Here is a 19,188-nt window from a genome sequence, read left to right as displayed (position 1 = left end):
CAACTGAGCATTTAATACGTAGTGTTTGTGGGGAGCATTAAAGAGACAAAACATAATAAGTTATTCAGTATAAATGAATATTGAGCATGCTTTTATGCCCAGGAATGGCATGAACCAATGAACCGCATTCCCTATTATAAAATGCTTGGGGCCATTATCAATAATATGAGGCAGTTTTGAATAATGCCTTATGGTTTACAAATATAATCACTGGTGAGATTTCAGCGGATGTTCTGAACAACCGCAGAAGGCCATTGATTTTTCTCTTGCCATCACAGGCCATGAGGAAGTAAGACTCTAGAAAGTAACAGAATGGCAGGATCAGCTCTGGAATCCAGACTTTCTGCTTCTTAGGCCAAGGCTTTCTCCACTTGTGAGTCATGGCCACCTCCCAATAAGTGGATTGGATTGTCAGGAGGCTGAGAGTTGTCAAGGAATGCTCTAACCTTATGGTCCTTATGGTTCCTATCTCCAGGGAAAGCTATGTGGAAGGATCTGCCTTGGCTCCATTTCAAAGGCAGTCAGTCCCTCTTGGGGAGAGAGATTGGCACAGGTGCACACAGGGGGCAGATCAGCCTCCCCAGCACACATGCGGACATAGAAACCTATGGCCATGGTGGTATCAGTCACAAGGCTTGTGCCTTAGGCTGGGCCCTTTAAATTATATTACCTTATAAAATCCTGCCACGCCTAAACCAACCAAACAATTCAAAATGGGGAAGATAGAAGGCAAACGCCCCAATCACCAACATGTTCCCCGGCCTAAATGTTGGTTAAAGTGAACTCTCAGAAAGTCAAAGTCCAGAATTTGCCCACTAGCCATGGTGCTTCAGAGACAGCTCTCAGAAACTGATGCCAGCCTTAGCCAGCACCCCATAGAGTTGAACCTCAGGGTGTCTCACTGGAACTTCTAACTACACTGACCTGACAGGTTCATTTCATTCAGCTCTCAGTGATGTACCTTATACATACATGTTTGGAGCCCACGTACCATGGCAGTGCCAGGCATTCTGGATTAGTAGTCCCATCCTATTCAAGAAAAAAAAAAAAGAATGAAATTTGAAAAAGTGAATAATTTAAGATAAAATGATTCATATTCTCTCTCTCTCTCTCTCTCTCTCTCTCTCTCTCTCTCTCTCTCTCTCCAGAGAGGCTGGAGTTCTCTAGGGGGTATGAAGTACTATCAATTGTTTCATAAAGTGGGAGATCGGAATAGTTGAATTATGATTTGTTTGATTATTGGCTTTGGAGGAGAACGAGGAGATGGCTTTCATTTCACACTTCTGGGACCATGATGGGCTTGTCTCCACAGCCTGCACCCAGGACTCCTGCGTGAAGGTGGCTGGCCTGCTCACTGCCTCTCCTCTCTGGCTCCAGTGCTGGTATGATGCCAAGCTCCCCGCCAGTTTGACTTTCCTTGCCCCTGTCTTTCCTCAGAGATGATCTTGTCTAGGAATCAGGATGAGTTTAAAGATTTGCTTTCAACCATCTCTCAGCCCCCCCCCCCCCCCCGCCTTTGCCTCTAATGGCTTCATGAAATTCTTCTTAGTCTTAAACCTTAAGATCTTAATGTTAAACCTATGGGAATCCTAAGGTTTTATAAACAGACAATTTGAGCCAACAAGTGTTACATATGGAGGAAATACAGGAGGCCTTGCTTGTGTGAGAGGGACTTGTGTAAGAAGTTAAAGAGGCAGGGGTTGCATATCTAACTCCTTGTAGGAGACACTACTGGTCTGTGTTATGCTGGGTGCTCTGAGTGTAGGGACAGACTTTAGGGTCTAGGGAGTGTGAAAGGCTTACTGATAGAGGCCTGTGTGGTACCACAGTTGGAGGATACAGAGGATCCAAGGCAAGGAAGGTGTCTGAGCACGGACACTGGCTGGAGGAAGGGATGCACTGTAAGTCCTGGGCTTGTGGGTCTATGACTTAGCCTGCACCTAAACCCCTGAAATGACTTTGCTTGCTAAGAGCAAGGGAGAATGTGGAAAATGACATCAACCAGGGAGTTCTGAGTGCTTAGATTGTTCCTGTAGCCTGGAGCAGAACATGGGCACTGGGAACGTCTGCCTGCTGTTTGCACCCGTGACTTATGGCTGTTATGTACAAAGCACAGCTCAGCCATGAACACAAGGAATCACCATCCTGTATCTTGGCAAGACTTCAGGCATGCAGTACATAGTTTGCTCTGTAAAAAAGATGAAGCACTGTGATGTTGGATTTTAGCTCAAACGACTGCAACCTTTTAAAGTTGGGCACATTGGTTGTGTGTTGTCTTAGTTCTGTGGAAAGTCTCCTTCCCTCGTATTGTTAGATGTGCTGAGTGCCAGACAAATGGTTCTCTGTAGGCGAGAGTGTGCACAGCTCTTGGAGGCATTTATAAACTTGGCGCGAGTACTTCAGCTCCTGCATTAGCTTGTCAGCCTGGGCATCCGGCCAGGACCGTGCCTGGCTCTGAGTCACGCTGGAGCTCTGTGCGATGATGGGGTTGGAGAAGGCGCAGGATGCCTGCTCTTCTCTTCTGTGCTTCTTGGGAGATGGGCTTCTCTGGCCTTGGCAAGGTTGAGGCCCTGCATGAAGCCCCGGGGCTCTGTCCTTGGGCATCAGCCCTATCTGTGGGAAGTTCTTAGGGGATGCATAGAGTTTTGCTCCAACATTGGCAGCTGCGGGCCTTACCTCAACCGTGTCTTAGGCCATGCTAAGGTGGCAGGGTTGGAGCTCTGAAGAGGGAGACAAGGACAGAAGGCACTTATAGAGATGGCACATGTGGGATGAAGGCACTGGACTGAGCCGATGGAATTCTCTGGGCTCCTCCTTGTGACCTGGATGAAAAACAAAACCCAGCAGTCACCACAAGGCTTGCTTTGGAGGTGGGCCTGAGGCTAACTTCCGAAACTACCTTTAAACTCTGGACTTTTTTAAAGGGGGATTTATTTACTTGCTTATTTATAATGTGTATATACCTGCAGAGTTTGTGTGCACCACACTCATGCAGACCACAGAAGCCAGAAAAGTATATTGCATCCCCTGTTATATGTGGTTATAAGCCATATAGGTGCTGGGAACTGAACCTGAGCTTCTACAAGAGCAGCCAATGCTTAATGGCTAAGCCATCTCTCAATTTCTCCCTACCAGTTCTTAACTTTTGGTGACGAACTTTTTTTTTTTTTTTTTAATATTCTAATCTGAGCACCTAGAGAAATTCTTCTGCTGGTATAAAAGCACGGGATGAACTAGTTTGAACCAGTGTGTCTGTGTATAACCAAGCTTATTTTCATCCTTAGGGTTTTCAAACATAGCAATGTGCAAGGGTGCATGTGTGTGATAGGGACGGGTACACTTTTGGATGCATTGGAAGTGAAGGAACACTTGTTCCTCTTTGGGGAAGGTCATAGCAGAGGAGGAGGAGGAAATTGAAAACACAATGGGCAGAACTCCGAACAACAGTAAGATCAAAATGAAGCCCTTCACCTCAAGGACCGCCTTAGTCTTGCACTCCATGCTGACCTAATGACTGCTCGGTTCCTACATAGTGCAGAGGTGAATACTCTGCCATTGGAGACTCATCCTCAGTCCTGTGTTCAATTCTTAAAGCGGAGCGCAAAGGGAGTCTTGGAGTGGGGGTAGTCGGGGCTTCAGCGGTCTGGCTAAGGGTTGCTCAGTCAGTAGGGGGTAGAGAGCCCTGGGATGCCGCATAGCCCTCCAGGAATCCAAGGCAGTCCCTGTCCTGGCATTCAGGCCATTGTAAATAATCCTTATAAGCCCATTATCTTAGCAGAGCGCTGGGAAAGAGACACAGAAGGGCAAGATAAAACAGAGCTGTGGTATTTAGTGCAGCGTGTTTGGCGAACAGCTTCGGGAGCTGCAGATGTCAGGACACACAGCGCAGGGTGAAGGGCCAGCATCTAGGTTGTTAATCCACCCCAGAATTCTAGCCAGACTCTAAGGCATGCCATGCCATTGTGTGGCTTGTGGGTTTCTGTACCTTTGTTTTCTTCCCTGGAGTGATCGTGAAGGTCAAAAGGGAGGAGATGAGTGAAAGCCCCTCCCTGTTACAGCTGGTGGATCTCTGAAACAGCAGGGATCCTGCAGTGTTCTGTTCAGCTCCCAGCATGCTTCTGGGATATGTGTGTTATCACCTGAGCTCCAAAATGGTAGCTTGGAGCTATTATCTGCTGAGTGTCCAGGACACTTGAAGGGCAGGAGCTTCTGAGGATCTTAAGACCCAGAATATCTTAGCGTTTAACTGAAGCCTCATTTAAAGGACTCTGCCCCATAGGGAGGACATTGCTGTAACATGGGAGACCAGTTCCTTAGACCTGGGGCAAATCTCCGCCTCTCTCTCTCTCTCTCTCTCTCTCTCTCTCTCTCTCTCTCTCTCTCTCTCTCTCTCTGTGTGTGTATGTGTGTGTGTGTGTGTGTGTGTGTGTGTGTGTGTGTATGTGTGTGTGTGTGTAACCAATTACTGAATGAGGGTCTCAGAGCATCATCAAAGTTCCTACCTTTTTTTTGGGGGGGGGCGAGCTTCTCAACTTCCTTCCCTTTTTTTTGGTAAATTAAGGATAAACAGGAAAAGCTTTATGTACCCCAAACCTAAATCTCAGTTACAGCTTGTAATTCTCTCCTCTTTCAGCTTCTGGCTGAATGGGATATGGGGAATGCCAGAGCCTGGGAAAGGAGAGGAAGCCGCCATAGTGGGAGCCATGGGGAGTGTAGGAGCCAGCAGACTTTCCTGGGAGGGCTACCTTGACTTACAATTGACCTGACTCAGAAAGACTTCTCATTTCAGCCCCACTGAATTCCGGTGAAAACCCCGCATTCATTTTTGCCCTCATTTTACAGCATCCAGCGAGCAGCCTTGGTGGTTCTGGAAAATTACTACAAGGACTTCACCATCTATAACCCGAACCTCCTAACAGCATCCAAATTCCGAGCAGCCAAGCACATGGCTGGCCTGAAAGTCTACAATGTAGATGGTATGTGCTTGAAACCGTTTGGGGGGGGGGGCGCACAGTTAGGTGGCTCTGTGGCTTAAACCTCATAGTACGTTTGCTTCAACCCTGTATTCTGTGCTTGCCTTACGGTCTTTTCTCACTTTAGAACAATTTATATTTTTAGTTTAAATGTAGACAAACATTTTTTTCCGGGGGAATGTCAGTTACAGTCTATATATGTGTATATATATATCAAGTTCATCCACTTGGAGATTTTGGTATTGGAAACTGTAGCTGTGTTTCCTGCCTCCTGCTGGGAACACTTTAGATTGAAAGTCCTCGGAAAGGAATGTTTTTCAAAGTCTGAGCTGTTTACCAAAAGACTGCGATGCTCTCAGGGCTTTCGGCCTAGAATACTCCACCCTGGCCTAGAAACGTATTCAGCCTAGAGAGTCAGCTATCTGGGAGCTCCTCTCTAGTCTCTCAGTCCTGGCCAGGAATGGCAACCAGAAGCTGGAGGCAGACTCACCAAGTCAGAGGCCAGTTTCATTCAGGGTGTCAGATGCTTAAGTGTGAGAAACAGGACTCCCTCTTACGTCTTGCTGGGCACCTGGGCTAAGACAAGAGCTTTGCAGACTCCCAGAGAGATTCATGTTGTCAGTAAGACATCTGGTTTACATAGGTATCAGTTTTTGGTATTAGTGTTCAAATATTTTTTTTTTTTTTAAATTTGGCTATGTGAGGGGTATGACTGGTAAGCCTCACCCTTGATTGGGAAACTTAGTTCTCTAAGGCACCCAGAAGAAAGCATTAGGTCCTGGCTGTGTCTTTGTGATAAGCTAAGTTGGGTCATGCTCAGGGTGATACGGGACTTGTAGGTCGATTCACAGATGGGGCGGGGCGTATTGCGGTTGCTGGGCTTTGGTGTTGGGGGAGATAGCACTCGGCTTAGCTTGTGTTCCTGTGTGTGGTCACTGTCAGTGTCCCTTGACTTCTCTTTTCTCTGTCTGTCCTTGTTCTCCCATCCTGCCCACTCTCTCTCATTGTCCGCTGTATGCGATGTCCCAGCTGCCCTTATGGCCAAACTGAAACTTTGTGTAGCAGATGGTAAGTGACCTCTTCGGCACGCTCCGGCGGGTGTTGTTCTTGGCCGGCGTTTTCAGGGGTGAGCAGTTGGCAGCCCCTTCAGAGTTCTTTTTCCATTTCCCCATCACACTGGGGTTAGATCTCCTGGCTGCCATGAGCGTGGAGTACTGCGCAGGCCCAGCCAGGGGTGCTCCGTAGGGGCGTGGGTGGGCGCTAACTAGCAGACCACAGACCCTGGTGCTGCTTCTCGGTCCCATTTCCTGGCGTTTACCGTTAAAGCTATCTACCTTTCTCCTTTCATCAAAGGGCCTAGTAATAACGCCACTGGTCAGTCCCGAGCCATGATTGCTGCAGCAGCTCGGCGCAGAGACTCCAGCCACAACGAGTTGTATTATGAAGAGGCCGAACACGAACGCAGGGTGAAGAAGCGGAGAGCAAGGTCTGTGACCCTTGCACGCCTGGGCCCTCCTCCCGCTGAACATTTTATTCTTACTTAAAAAAAAAAATTTTTTTTAACTTCCAGAATTAATTTTCTGTTTGTACGCATGCCCTGGATGACTGTTTTCAGACCACGTTACTCTCACGTTTCTCAGACTTTGTGTGTAATCACCACCAGACATACCTCTAAACACCCATCACAGGTCCTGGGCCCACTTACAAGGCTTACCACGTGGTCTGTGGGCCTAAGCCTGGGCCTGGGAATCTGCATTCAGAGCAGATTTCCAGGGGGCATCTGTGGCTGCCCTTGGAGGGGGCAAGACCCACCCACACCATTTCCCATGTGAATGGAAGGTGACAAAGGTGGCTTCCCTTAAGCCTGTCACCTCATTCTTCCCCTTCCTGAGTTGCTGGGGGGCTGGGGGGAGGGGTAAGTGGAACAAGGGGACTAAAGCTCTGCTTGCTTGCTTTTCTTTTCTTTTTCTTTCCTTTTCTTCTCTTTTCTTGTCTTTTCTCTTCTTTCTTTCTTTTTTTGTAGCCTAACCAGGCCTTAAACTCTCTGTATAGCTGAGGATGATATTGAACTTCTTTTTTAAAACCTTTTTAAACATCTATGTGTGTGTGTGTGTGTGTATGTACATGTGTACATGTGTGTACATGTATGTGTGCATGTACATGTATGTGTGCCTGTACATATGCCACAGTGAATATATGGAGAGCATGGCTTTTGGGGATTGGTTCTTTGTCTTCTCTCACACGAGTTCTGGGGGGTCAAATTCGGGTTGTGAGGCTTGGCTGCAAGCACCTTTGCCCTGAGCCATCTTGTCAGCTTGGCTTCTCGTGTGGCCTCCACCTGCTGAGTGCTGGATCAGGAGCGTGTGCCACCACATGAGGTGCTGGGGATTTGTCCCAGGTCTCTGTGGTACTGGGCAAGCCCTCTGCCAACTAAAGCTACCCAAGCTCTGGCTCTTTAGCAGCTGTGTCTGCACGCTCGCTTTCGCTTTCCCGATGGAGTGTGAACAGAAGTCTTTATTTCGCTTTTTAAAAAATTGGATATTTTATTTATTTACATTTCAAATGCTATCCCCTTTCCTGATTCCCCCAACTCAGAAGCCCCCTATCCCTTCCCCCTCCTCCTACTTCTATGAGGGTGTGCCCCCACCCACCCACCCACTCCCACCTCCCTGCCCTTGCATTCCTTTACACTGGGGCATTGAGCTTTCATAGGACCAAGGGCCTCTCCTCCCATTGATGCATAACAAGGCCATCCTCTGCTACATACACAGCTGAAGCCACGGGTCCCTCCATGTGTACTCCTTGGTTGGTGGTTTAGTCCCTGGGAGCTCTGGAGGGGGAGGGGGATCTGGCTGGTTGATATTATTGTTCTTGCTATGTGGTTGCAAACCTCTTCAGTTCCTTCAGTCCTTTCTCTAACTCCTCCATTGGGGACCCTGTGATCATCAGTTCAATGCTTGGCTGCAAGCATCTGCTTCTGTATATGTCAGGCTCGGGCAGAGCTTCTCAGGAGACACCTTTTATTGAAGAAATCAAAGCACAGGTTAAAGTGAGCTTTCTGAGCTCATTATTGGCAGAACTGGGAGGCCCAGCGATACCACCCACCCACTCCCATCTCATTTCTGCTGTTGCTTCTCTTCTCCCAGGCTCTTTCCATCTCCTAGAGGGATACAGTATGACAGAGCCTTGGGGAAGTTGGTGGTAGGCCAGGGTGCTTCAGTCAATAAAGGCCCTCTGCATCTTATGGGACTGTCCCCAGACCCTGCAGTGGGCGCTGCCTTGCTGACTGTCCCGAATCTCCTTCCAGACTGGTAGTGGCTGTGGAGGAAGCCTTCATCCATATCCAGCGTCTCCAGGCTGAGGAGCAGCAGAAGTCTCCCGGAGAGGTGATGGACCCCAGAGAGGCAGCCCAGGCCATCTTCCCCTCCATGGCCAGGGCACTGCAGAAGTACCTGCGCACCACACGGCAGCAGCACTACCACAGCATGGAGAGTATCCTGCAGCACCTGGCCTTCTGCATCACCAACAGCATGACCCCCAAGGTGCGCTGCTAGGTCGGGGCTGGGGCAGAAATGTCCCTGGGTTTGGCCGGTCACATGACATCCCATGTCTCCACTGTTGCTCACCACGTTATTTAAGACTTACTTTTGATTTTGATATCTATGTACTTGTGTGTTTCTGTGTGAGCATCTTTCATGTTTGGATGTCCCTTGCAAAGGCTAGAAGATGACATTCTCCTGGAACTAGAGTTACAAGTGATTGTAAGTCTCCTAATATGGCCAGTAGGAACTGAACTTGGGTCTTCTGGAAGAGCAATAAAGGCTCTTTAACTAATGAGCCGTCTCTCTGGCCCATCATCTTATTTTTTTAACACAGGGTCTCTCACTGAACATAGAACTCAGTGATTCTGCTAGACTGGCTGGCTAGTGAGGCCCTAGGATCCTCCCTCTCTTCCTTTCCAGCACTGTACGTGGGGGTCCTAAGAATCTGAACATAGATCCCCACACTTGTACAGCAAGCACTGTAGCCCTGAGCCGGCTCCCTAGCCCGGAACAATTATTTTTTGAAGTACATGTTTTGAAGGCCTCTAGATTCTATAATGCTGCAGACTATCCCCCTTTTTGGGTCTCCTATCTGCGTGGAACGGGTCTCTGGTTGCAGGTGGACAAGGAGTTGGTGAATGACAAACAGAAGCGACACATGAGATTGTGTAGAATCTGAATGTAATTTGTCAAATCGAGCATCAAACTTTTTATACAGAAGAAAATAGGGAAGTTGGGTGACACACTGGCTAGGTACAAAGAGGTTACTGGATTCTTACACAAAACAGAGGAATGCAAACACAGAAGGACTGACAGGAACCAACTGGGGTAAAACTCAGTGTTAACAACTGGGATCAAAAACAGCTCCACCTAAGGTCCACTTAATCTTAGAAGCCAGGGTCAAGGGCTTCGTGCCCTTGCCATAGTTCCTACTCTAGTCTATTGTATAGTCCAGCTTCCCCCTAGGCCATTGTAAATACTTGTGTATGGGTGTAACTCAGCTATCTATAGTTCTAAGTGTCTACTCTGGTTCCTCCTTAGATCACAAACTTCCTTCTTCCTAGATAAAGGTAAATTCCTGTGTAGGGCAGTGACTTAGCTATCCATGCCCAGGGTCGGATCAAGGACTGCCTAGAATCTAACTTAGCTATTTGTCAAAGTATCAATCCTTAGGAGCACTTGTAATAAAGCAATATTAAAAGCACACGGATCTGTTTACCAACTAAAGCAAGGACATTGGAGCATTCTATATACAGGATGCCACGATTCCAGGAGACTACGTTTCCATGAACTTTTCGCCTCAGGACAGTGCCCAGGTTTTCGGGGCCTGTCGCTTATTACTACTGGAGTGGATGTAGCACTATAACAGAGGAAAAAAATCCCACCTGGAACCAGTACAGTGTAGTGGTGAGGGTGGTCAGGAAAATGTGTACACGCTTAGTATGACAGGAAAGTGTATGTACACACTCAGTGTGACAGTGAAGCATGTGTACATGATCAGTGTGACAGGAAAGTATGTACATGCTGAGTACATGCTAAACTGACCCATTTTAACCTGGGCCCTCCACCAACTGTCTTGCTGTACAACCTTGGACAATTAGCTTCTGGTACTGTGCCTCAGTTTCCTAACCAGTGAATTGAGGATGTTCTTCATACCTCATGTTAATTCATGTGATAAAGTCATACCTATCATTTGATAAAAGTCTGACTAAACAGCTGTTGATTTTTGGCAGAAACGATGCCACCATTTTGGATGTTGTAGACTTTGTTTTTGGATCGTGGCTTTAGTACACTGTAAGGGATAGATGTTGCAGTCATCAGCAGTGTAAATAGAGGACTGGGGCAAAAAGAGAAAGGGTGGGCACAGTGGGTATCATGGTGGGTTCGGATTCTCGCCCATCCATTCAGTTGGTTTGTAGCTGTGCACAAGTTTTTCTATAATGATTCCTCCCGTATGAAGCAGGGATAGCTGCCTGACAGAGTTGTTGTGTGAGGGATGATGATAAGAGAGGCTATAAGCATGTAAGTCTCATGGAAGCATGGATGACCTTGGCATTCGTGCACAAGTGACATCCAATCACCTTTCATCATAAGGACATCTTACTCTTACACTTCTCACAAGTACTACCAGCTTGGGAAAGCCATGCAGAAATAGCCATGATAAACTGTAAGGCTTTTCATTTCTTTGATTCAGTCGTCTCCCACCCAGGAAAATATCCAGCACAGCTGTGTCCGTAGTCAGCTCGGGACCCATCTGTGGAGTCGGCTAGCCATGGATGGAAACATGTATCTCTGCACTGAGTGCATACACATGCACTCCTGTCATACTAAGTGCATGTTCGTGCTTCCCTGCCACCCTGAGCATGTACACACGTTCCTGTCACTGTCCACTAAACAACACAGTGTAGCAGCTACTTAGCATCACAGTGGAGTAGGTGCTGCAAGCCATGTAGAGATTAAGCATTCTAAAGTACACGGGTAACTGCAGGGTACATGCAAACGGTGAGCCCGTTTATATGAGAGACTTGAACATCAGATTATAGTATATAAGGGGCATCCTAGAATCAGCTTTTCAATTAGTATCTGTATGTACAACTCTACATTAAAGGTAGGTTGCCCACCCCCAGAATATTATTCTGTGTAACTTCAAACTGGAAATCGTTTACAAAAGCAAGAGTGTCTAGCATGCTGTGGTATATCATCTGTTGCAATGTGGGTGAACACTTGAATATTTTGTTACAAAAGTCCACATACAACAGGTTGCAAATAGAAAACTATTGTCCCCTTGTGCAGAGGAATAGCTTCTGTCAAGGAGAAGGGACCGCTGGTTTCCTATCTCCAGGGTTTCTTAAAGTTGTCTGATATATTCCCGTTTCATTTTTTAAATGTATGCTTTCTTGGATTTTTATTTAAAAAAGAAAAGTCCAATGTAGAAAATTATGTTTTCAGCCAGCTGTGGTAGATTATCACCGTAATCACACTGCTTGGGAGGCCAAGGCAGAAGGCTTATGGATTCAAGACCACCCTGTGCTATGTAGTGAATTCTGGTCCAGCCTGTGCTACCTATCAGAAACTTTCTCAGAAACAAAACAAAAACAAACAAAAAAACAACCAATCAAACAAGAACAAAACCAAAACCGAAACTGGAGCTGGTGAGACGGCTCTTTGGATAAAGGTGCTTGCTGCCAAGCCTGAGTTCAGGCCCCAGAACTACATGCTGGAAGGAGAGAACTGACTCGGGAAACTGTTTTCCAGCACACACATGCCATGGCATGCATAGGCGTGCACACACACAAACTCAGAGAGAGAGACAGAGACAGAGAGAACACAAAGTAATTAGAACCCCCACACTATCAACAAAACCGCACTCTGCCCCCACCCCCCACTCCTTCCAGTTCGGGCTGACGTGTGTTCTCTTAGCTGAGTCTGAGTCTAGCTTTTAAGGCAGAGATGCTTTAATACTAGACACGCCTGCGTTTTGGAAGCCTGCTTTCTTCACTCAAGGTTTCTTGGATCATTCATTCCATACACTCAGATCTGACTCACGCAGCTTTCACTGTGAATAGCTGCTCCCGATTCCACCAGATATGTAGATTTGCCTAACCACTTGTCTGTTGGTGCACCTTTGAATTAAGTTTCACTGGTCAAAGCCAGGGGTTGGCTGTTTCTGTGACTCCGATTTCACTGGAGCACAGCAGCGCTTTCTTGTGTGCCTATCACCATGGCTACAGCTGCTTGCACTGCCCGGCAGAGTGGAGGAGTTATGAAAGAGGATTGCTTGAAACCCAAAAAGGTCCTCACCTTGGCCTAGGACCAGATGGCTACATGCCAGTATTTTTCAATTTATATTGTCAGTTCATTCTTTCTCCCAACCAAACTGATGTATGTATTTAATTCCATGCCAGGCACATTAGAAAGTCATACTTTAAAAAGTGGAAGACAGGGTTGACGTAGTTCTTATCTTCTACAAGTTTGAAGCCTCGAGGGGAGGAGACAGCAAGTCAGCAGAGTTCAGGAAGTGAACTATGGCATGACGTCATCGCCAGGGGTTTCAGGAGCTTTGGCAAAAGAACACGTTGATCCATCTGAGGGATAGTGTAAGATGTGAAGGTCTAGGAGGGATTTCTGGGACAGCTCTCAGCAGGAGGGATGGCACATGAAGATGTAGTGGAATCAGAGAACTTCAGTCTGCTTGGTGTCGTGTCCCTGGAGCAAGCACTCAGGAGAGGGGACGTGGGTCTGGCCATACGGAGCCCTAGCCACACATGCATCAGTTCTGCATGACAGACAACACCCACAGTGTGCCTACTGGGAGTGCTTTGTGCACCTCTTGGCAGCTCAGTGGGCGAGGTTGAGAGAACCGGGCAAATGACTGAGCAAGGTCACACAACCAGCAGGTGGTAGAGCCATGCAGTTTTGTCTGTGCGGTTGTCCTTGTCTGTCTGCCCAGGATTCACTGACTACGTCTCTGTTCCAGGCACTCAGCCTGCCCTCGGGGATTCTTGGCTTTAGCAGGGAGGGAGAGGTGCCCGTGTCTTCAGGTGGCATGTTACATCAACAGTGGTAGCCAATCCACTTCCCTCAACTCACCCTCTGATTGTAAATTGCCAAAAGAAAATTCCGAAGCCCAAGGAGTCTTCCTTCTACAGAGAGGGTCTCGTGGGCCTTCAGCATGAGAGGCTGAACTCTAGTCTAAGGTATGGGGTAGTTGGGTAACATTTTCTAGGGAAAACAAGATGGAGCCTAGCTATAACGCACAGCAACCCTTGTAACTTCACCAATGTTCTTCCTTGGCTTTCAGGCTTTCCTTGAACGATACCTCAGTGCGGGCCCCACCTTGCAGTATGACAAGGATCGATGGCTCTCGACACAGTGGAGACTTATTAGTGAGGAGGCTGTGACAAACGGGTTACGGGATGGAATTGTTTTCGTCCTTAAATGCTTGGACTTCAGCCTCGTGGTCAATGTGAAGAAAATCCCATTCATTGTACTCTCAGAAGAGTTCATAGACCCTAAATCTCACAAGTTTGTTCTTCGCTTACAGTCTGAGACATCAGTCTAAAATTTCTATACTTGTGGCTTTATGAAAAACAAAAGAATATATAAATATATATATATATATATGTCCAGGAGGAAGTTCTTTTATAAAGATTTTTTAAAATTCTTCAATGCTGACTCAAACTGGCAGAGGATAGACCAGTATCCTTCGACCATCTGCACTTTATTTGGAAGGAAGCAGGAGATGCCCACCCCAACAAGTGACTGTTGGCATCTGACTTTAATAGATGGGACTTCTGAAGAAGCTGTTCCCTGGAGTTTCTGTGACAGCTGTAAACCAAAGTGTAGCTGCTGTGTGTCCTTGGGAGCCTCGCCTTACAACTGGTCCCTGCCTGTGGCCCAGTACCACACCCGCCTGGACTTCTGGTCTACCACCTCATAGATCCTAGGGGCCTCACTTTATTCTGCTTCAGGAAGCCAAACACTACACACCCACTTGCGTGTTTGTGCATGTAGTTATCCACATCACCACACCACCCTGGGGAGTGGTGGGCAGTACAGGAAATGTCCAACCGCCTGAGTTTTTAATCATTTGTTGCCTTACATTGCGAAGAGAAAGAAACTGATAGGAAATGTGCACTGCCGTTTTGCAGCTGTTAAGTGATTGGCTTTCCATTTTCCCCTGAGAGAGAGCCTACCTGCCCTGTTTTTGGCCCTGCTCCTCTGTTGGCCCTTCCCTAGCCCTGGGATTGCCTACCTGGGCTTCACTCTAACGCCCACTCTCCTTAGCATCTGGACCACAGCTGTACATGGTGGGCAGCCTGGCCAGGCTAGCTTGGTCCTCCAGAGATGTCAGGGATTTGGCTTTCCAAGTATACCCACAGCTCTTTGCACAGCCTCTCCCAGTCTTTCTCCCGAGAAGTAGGGTATGACTCTGGGGATCTATTCAGCCGCAGCACCTCCCTTAGGCTGCAGCAGGAGCCCATCCACCCAGTCCTCCTCAGCCCTGCTTCACACAAACCAGGAGAGACCAACACTGTGACTCCCAGTTGGCAGGTGCCCCATGTAGCCATCTAATTTCCCAGGGAGACAAGTATTCAACAAAGCTCATGTGCCAAGCTTCCCTGCCACGGGAAACCAAACAGTGCCCACCACCCTGGCAACTACTGCTGTCCCATCCCTGAGGTTTGTGACCACCACCACTGTGCAACTTATCACAAGGAAAAGGGTCGCTGGGAAAGGGAGAGTTGAGTCAGCCGTGCAGTCCCGAAGGCTCCTTCTGTCAGCATGTTGTAGCTGGTTTCAGAGGACAATGCCCTTGATGTCCCATTTGTAGACATAGCTGCTTCCTGGCAGAGTCCTGTGCAGGGGAGTGCCCAAGGAGTCATTTCCTGACACCTTGTAGTGGGCTGTCCCAGTCTCTGCTTGCCTACATCCGAAGCAATGCTCCACCAAGTACTCTTTCCTTTATCAGTTTCAGGGATCTCATTTCAGGAAAGGAGAAGGCCGCCATCATCTCCGTGCCCATATATGTGTACCCTTCTGTCTGTGCATTCCACGAACCAAGCGATTTTGTCTGTCATTAAAAAAAAAAAAAAAATCCAAATTGGCATGGAATATTTGTGATACACCTGTGCTTAGAAAAGCCAATGTTATTTTTTTGTTCAATAACTTTTGCTCAGAAAGATGTGCTAGAGAAGGAAGAGAAACCTGTGACACACACACACACACACACACATATAGTGTAACCAGGTGCTTTGGTCTTACTTTGAAACCTTTAGGTCCCTTCTACTGGAAGTTCCTCAGGATGTCTTACTCAGGAAATATTTTAGGAGAACGAGGTAAGGGGTGGGCAGTCTGTGAGAGACCAGCTGTGTGTGGAGGGTAATGTCACAGCAGAGCTGCTCCGCCACCAACACCATTCAGTTGTTAAGTGCCATAAATGTAAGTACTGCAGCGTTAAAGGTAACATCTTACAGTACTATGCTTCCTGCTCCTGGTTAAACCATGGGTCTTAAAGGGGTTAAATTGGAGCCCTGTGTTGGTATGTGCATTCCCAGAAGGGCAAAGAACGGTTTAAATTAAGGAATTAATTTATTTTCCCTCCTGGCCCCTCTCCATCTCCTTTGCATAGAACTTCAGACTTCCTGAAATTATTGTTTTGGTTGTAAATTGAATATCGATTTTTTTTTTCTTCAAAATGCTTAAGTTTGCATCGATTCCTGAAAGAAAAGCCAAAATCACAAGCAGGATCCTTTAAAGTCTTTGTGCTCCCAGCGTTTTACCAGGCCGAGTTGACGTGGAAGCGAACGGTGTAGAGGAGAGTTTGCAAAAGAAATGTGAAGTTGCAGAAAGCTGCATCACACAACTGAAGACAATAAAGTTTTATTTCATTTCTTGGACCCTCATAGCCTACTCTTTTTAAAGGATGTAAATTGCTCCCCAAGGCTAGTAGGATACATGATCCTATTAGAGGACACAGGATTCCATTACCTTAAACGTTTATAGATTCCCCCCCCCCTATAACTTCTAACCTAAGTTATTAAAATTCTAACATTAACTGTGGAAGAACTCAATGAAGAGTGTAGGTCTGAGATTGCCGTCTTTCCCGGGTGATTTTCATTATCTACAAAGGTAGATAAGACAACTTTTGTTCAGAATTGTGTGCTTAAAAAAAAAAAAAAGAAAAAGCAGTCTTTAATAGTCCTGGAATTGAATGCTCAGGAAGTGGGAATTAAAATGGACTTTAAGGTTATGAGGCTCACACATCCTTAGGTAACCCGTGGGGTCAAAACTGTCTTGGCTAAAGTTCATAAAGTAAATGCTTACCCAACATTTATCATCTCCCTTCTTTCCTCTAACTCCCTTTTGAGATCTGCAAGAAGACAGATTCTTTTTTTTTTTTTTTTTTACTTTTGGGTACTTTATTGAGTTGTTTTCCCTACTACCCTTCACCTCCCTTATCCCTTCCAATCCCCTGACACTAGGTAGGAGAGAGAGAAGGTGAGAGAAGAAAGGGGACATCGGAATTCTTAAACCACTTCCTGTTGTTTAGGGGTGTTGAGGTCCTTGGTGCAGGTCCAATCTTCATCATCATCATCATCTGGATATAAGAAGACAGATTCTTTATAGCACAGAGTATGAAGTCAGTGGCCTGGGTATGTTTGCCTTATCACAATTCACTGTTAGTGTGGGCTTTTCTTTTCTTTTCTTTTCTTTTCTTTTCTTTTTTTTTGGTTTTTCAAGACAGAGTTTCTCTGTATAGCCCTGGCTGTCCTTGAACTCACTTTGTAGACCAGGCTGGCCTCGAACTCAGAAATCCGCCTGCCTCTGCCTCCCGAGTGCTGGGATTAAGAGTGTGGGGCTTTCTAATGAATGGGGAGACTGGCCATGCAGATAAGCCTTAGAAAGGTCTAGGGTACTCGATCTTGCCATCTCCTGAGTCAGAGGTGGTGGTGAGCAGCTCTAATTTCTACATCATCTTCTGGAGTGCATGTATTAAATGCAATAGCTTGCTCCAGTCAGAGACACTACTGCTACGATGAAACACCGTGACCAAAGCAACTTGGGGAGGAGAGGGTTTTTTTGATTTATGCTTCCACATCATAGTTCATCATCAAGAAAGTCAAGACAAGACCTCAAACAGGGCAGGAACCTGGAGGCAGGAGCTGGAGGCAGGAACATGGAGGAGTGCTGCTTACTGGCTTGCTTCTCAAAGCTTTCTCAGTCTGCTTCCTTATAGCTTCCAGGACCACAAGCCCAGGGATGGTCCCATCCACAGTGGGGTGGGACCTCCACGGATTACTAATTAAGAAAATGCCTTACAGGCTTATCCACAGACCAATCTTACTAAGGCATTTTCTTAGTTGGCACTCCTCCTCTCTGACTCTAGGTTGTGTCACATTGACATAAAACTAGCCAGCACAGAGTTCTGTCTGTGAACTCCTACCAACACACTGTACTCATGGAAATTGACTACCCACTCTCACCACTGCCAATCATTGACCCAGTGAACCAACGAAGCAGAGACCTTGGTTTGCCCTCTTCAACCCTGGCCCTGCTGTGCAAGACTCCCTACAGGTGGATGCAAATCAGGGAAGAAGAGGACCTGTTCCCACCTGAACTTCTCGGAGTGTGCGTTGCCATGTTTGCACGCTGGCAGTCATAACATCCACGTGGCCAGTGACAAGTCGTTGTGTGTCTCGTTTGTACATGTGGGTATGGCTGAGTCTGTTCACGACCGTTCCTCAAAGCTGGCTCATTGTCCTCTCCTTCATTCTTTATACTGGCTTCTCCATGAGGAGCTGTCTGTGGGAGCCCGTTGTCACCTTGCAGGCATGCCCATTTCTTTCTTTCTTGCCTTGGGACCTCTGTGACCTACAAACAGCAAGAAACAAGACCAAAACCAGGCAAACTTGGGGTGGGGTGTTACTGTTCAAACTTCACTCCCCAGGGAGCCTCCCGTGCATCTATTTAATGTAACTTAAAAGAAACAACCAATGATTCGTGACTGAAATTGACAGGGATGTCTGTATGATCATTTGAAGAGAGCCCTGCAGCAGAGACCCTACAATTAGAACGCAGCATAACGTATTTCTGGGTAATGTTTGCTCTTTATGGATCTTGTTACATCAGAAAAACAAATAAATCACTACTGTGAACTTACTAATATGTAATCTTATCATATCCAATTATAAATAAAACACGCCTTGTTTTTATGTCCATAGTGCAGTTCTTGAATGGTACTCACAGAATCGTGAGCAGACACCAGTTCGACTCCATTGAAACCACGTTTAATTGAATGGGTGCTCAAAAAAAAAAAAAAAAAAAAAGAAAAATCCAATTGGGGACCACATTTTGTGATTAACTTTTTTGTGTTAGTATATAGAGTGATGGATTTCATTGTGAAATTATTCTAATGAAAATTAATGGAGTCCCCATTTTGACAAAACATTGTATTTAGGGAGGGGAAGGGAAGGGAAGGGAAGGGAAGGGAAGGGAGGGGAGGGGAGGGGAGGGGAGGGTGCTGACACTCTCCAGCTGTTACACATCAGACACTGTGCAGCACAGCTTGCCCCTCCCCCACGGTGTCTTAATTAGGGATCCTTTCATTTGCAGGTGAAATAGGAGAAAGTTGAAAGAAGAGACTTGCCTGGTTGGTTAAAGGGATCTCTGCAGGTGCTCAGAACCCCGCCCCTCTGCCCACTCTCCCCAGCAGTGATCTAAGTGGTTTGGCATTTCTGGGTGTGGAGGAGGGACCTGGAGACACCAACCGTGAGTGGGAACCTGAGTCTGAGAATTCCTTGGGAGAAAGGTCATTTCTTTCCCTTTGGGTTTATACCGCTTGGTCCTGTGGGGAGCCTCACCACCAGGCTGACCTATTGGGATATATAATGAGAAAAACCCAAGAGACCCTCCTCCCAGGAAAGCCTTAACCTGGCAGGCCTGGGCTGCCGCCACTGAGCTGCCAGCAACCACAGCCATTTGCCTGGTCAGGTCCAGCTGCCTCTCTCTGTTGGACCTGACCAGGCCAAGAGGCTTACTTGGCCCTTGGGCACAGGGGCCTGAGTTGGCTTTGTGGGTGGGAGAGCTAAGGTGGCCCAGCTGAGGTGCGATATGCGATTGGCTGCAGCTGGTGGCTCTGGAGCCTTTTGTCTGGCTCCTTGACTCTGTTC

The 19,188-nt window shown here is 47.0% G+C and overlaps 1 protein-coding gene across 4 annotated transcripts in view; it reads left to right on the top strand.

Moving 5' to 3' along the window:
* Nucleotides 1–18,231, top strand: part of Vangl1 (VANGL planar cell polarity 1) — a 51,162-nt gene extending 32,931 nt beyond the window's left edge. Inside the window, exons 5-9 of one of the 4 annotated variants that reach the window (XM_006501395.4) lie at nt 4,843–4,976; nt 6,003–6,041; nt 6,327–6,459; nt 8,281–8,515; nt 13,317–18,231. In XM_006501395.4, coding sequence (XP_006501458.1) covers nt 4,843–4,976; nt 6,003–6,041; nt 6,327–6,459; nt 8,281–8,515; nt 13,317–13,577 — 802 coding nt within the window. In that variant the 3' untranslated portion in view covers nt 13,578–18,231. Of the gene's footprint in view, nt 1–4,842; nt 4,977–6,002; nt 6,042–6,326; nt 6,460–8,280; nt 8,516–12,992; nt 13,295–13,316 lie in introns of those variants that run through there. The other 3 variants (XM_017319549.2, NM_177545.5, XM_030252588.1) reach the window with 3 other exon arrangements.
* The last annotated feature ends 957 nt before the right edge of the window (nt 18,232–19,188 follow it).

This window comes from Mus musculus, chromosome 3, assembly GCF_000001635.26.
Source record: "Mus musculus strain C57BL/6J chromosome 3, GRCm38.p6 C57BL/6J".
In the NCBI taxonomy this organism is placed as follows: Eukaryota; Metazoa; Chordata; class Mammalia; order Rodentia; family Muridae; genus Mus; species Mus musculus.
Note: the sequence above shows the minus strand (reverse complement) of the source record. Positions and strands in the feature narration are given on the sequence as shown.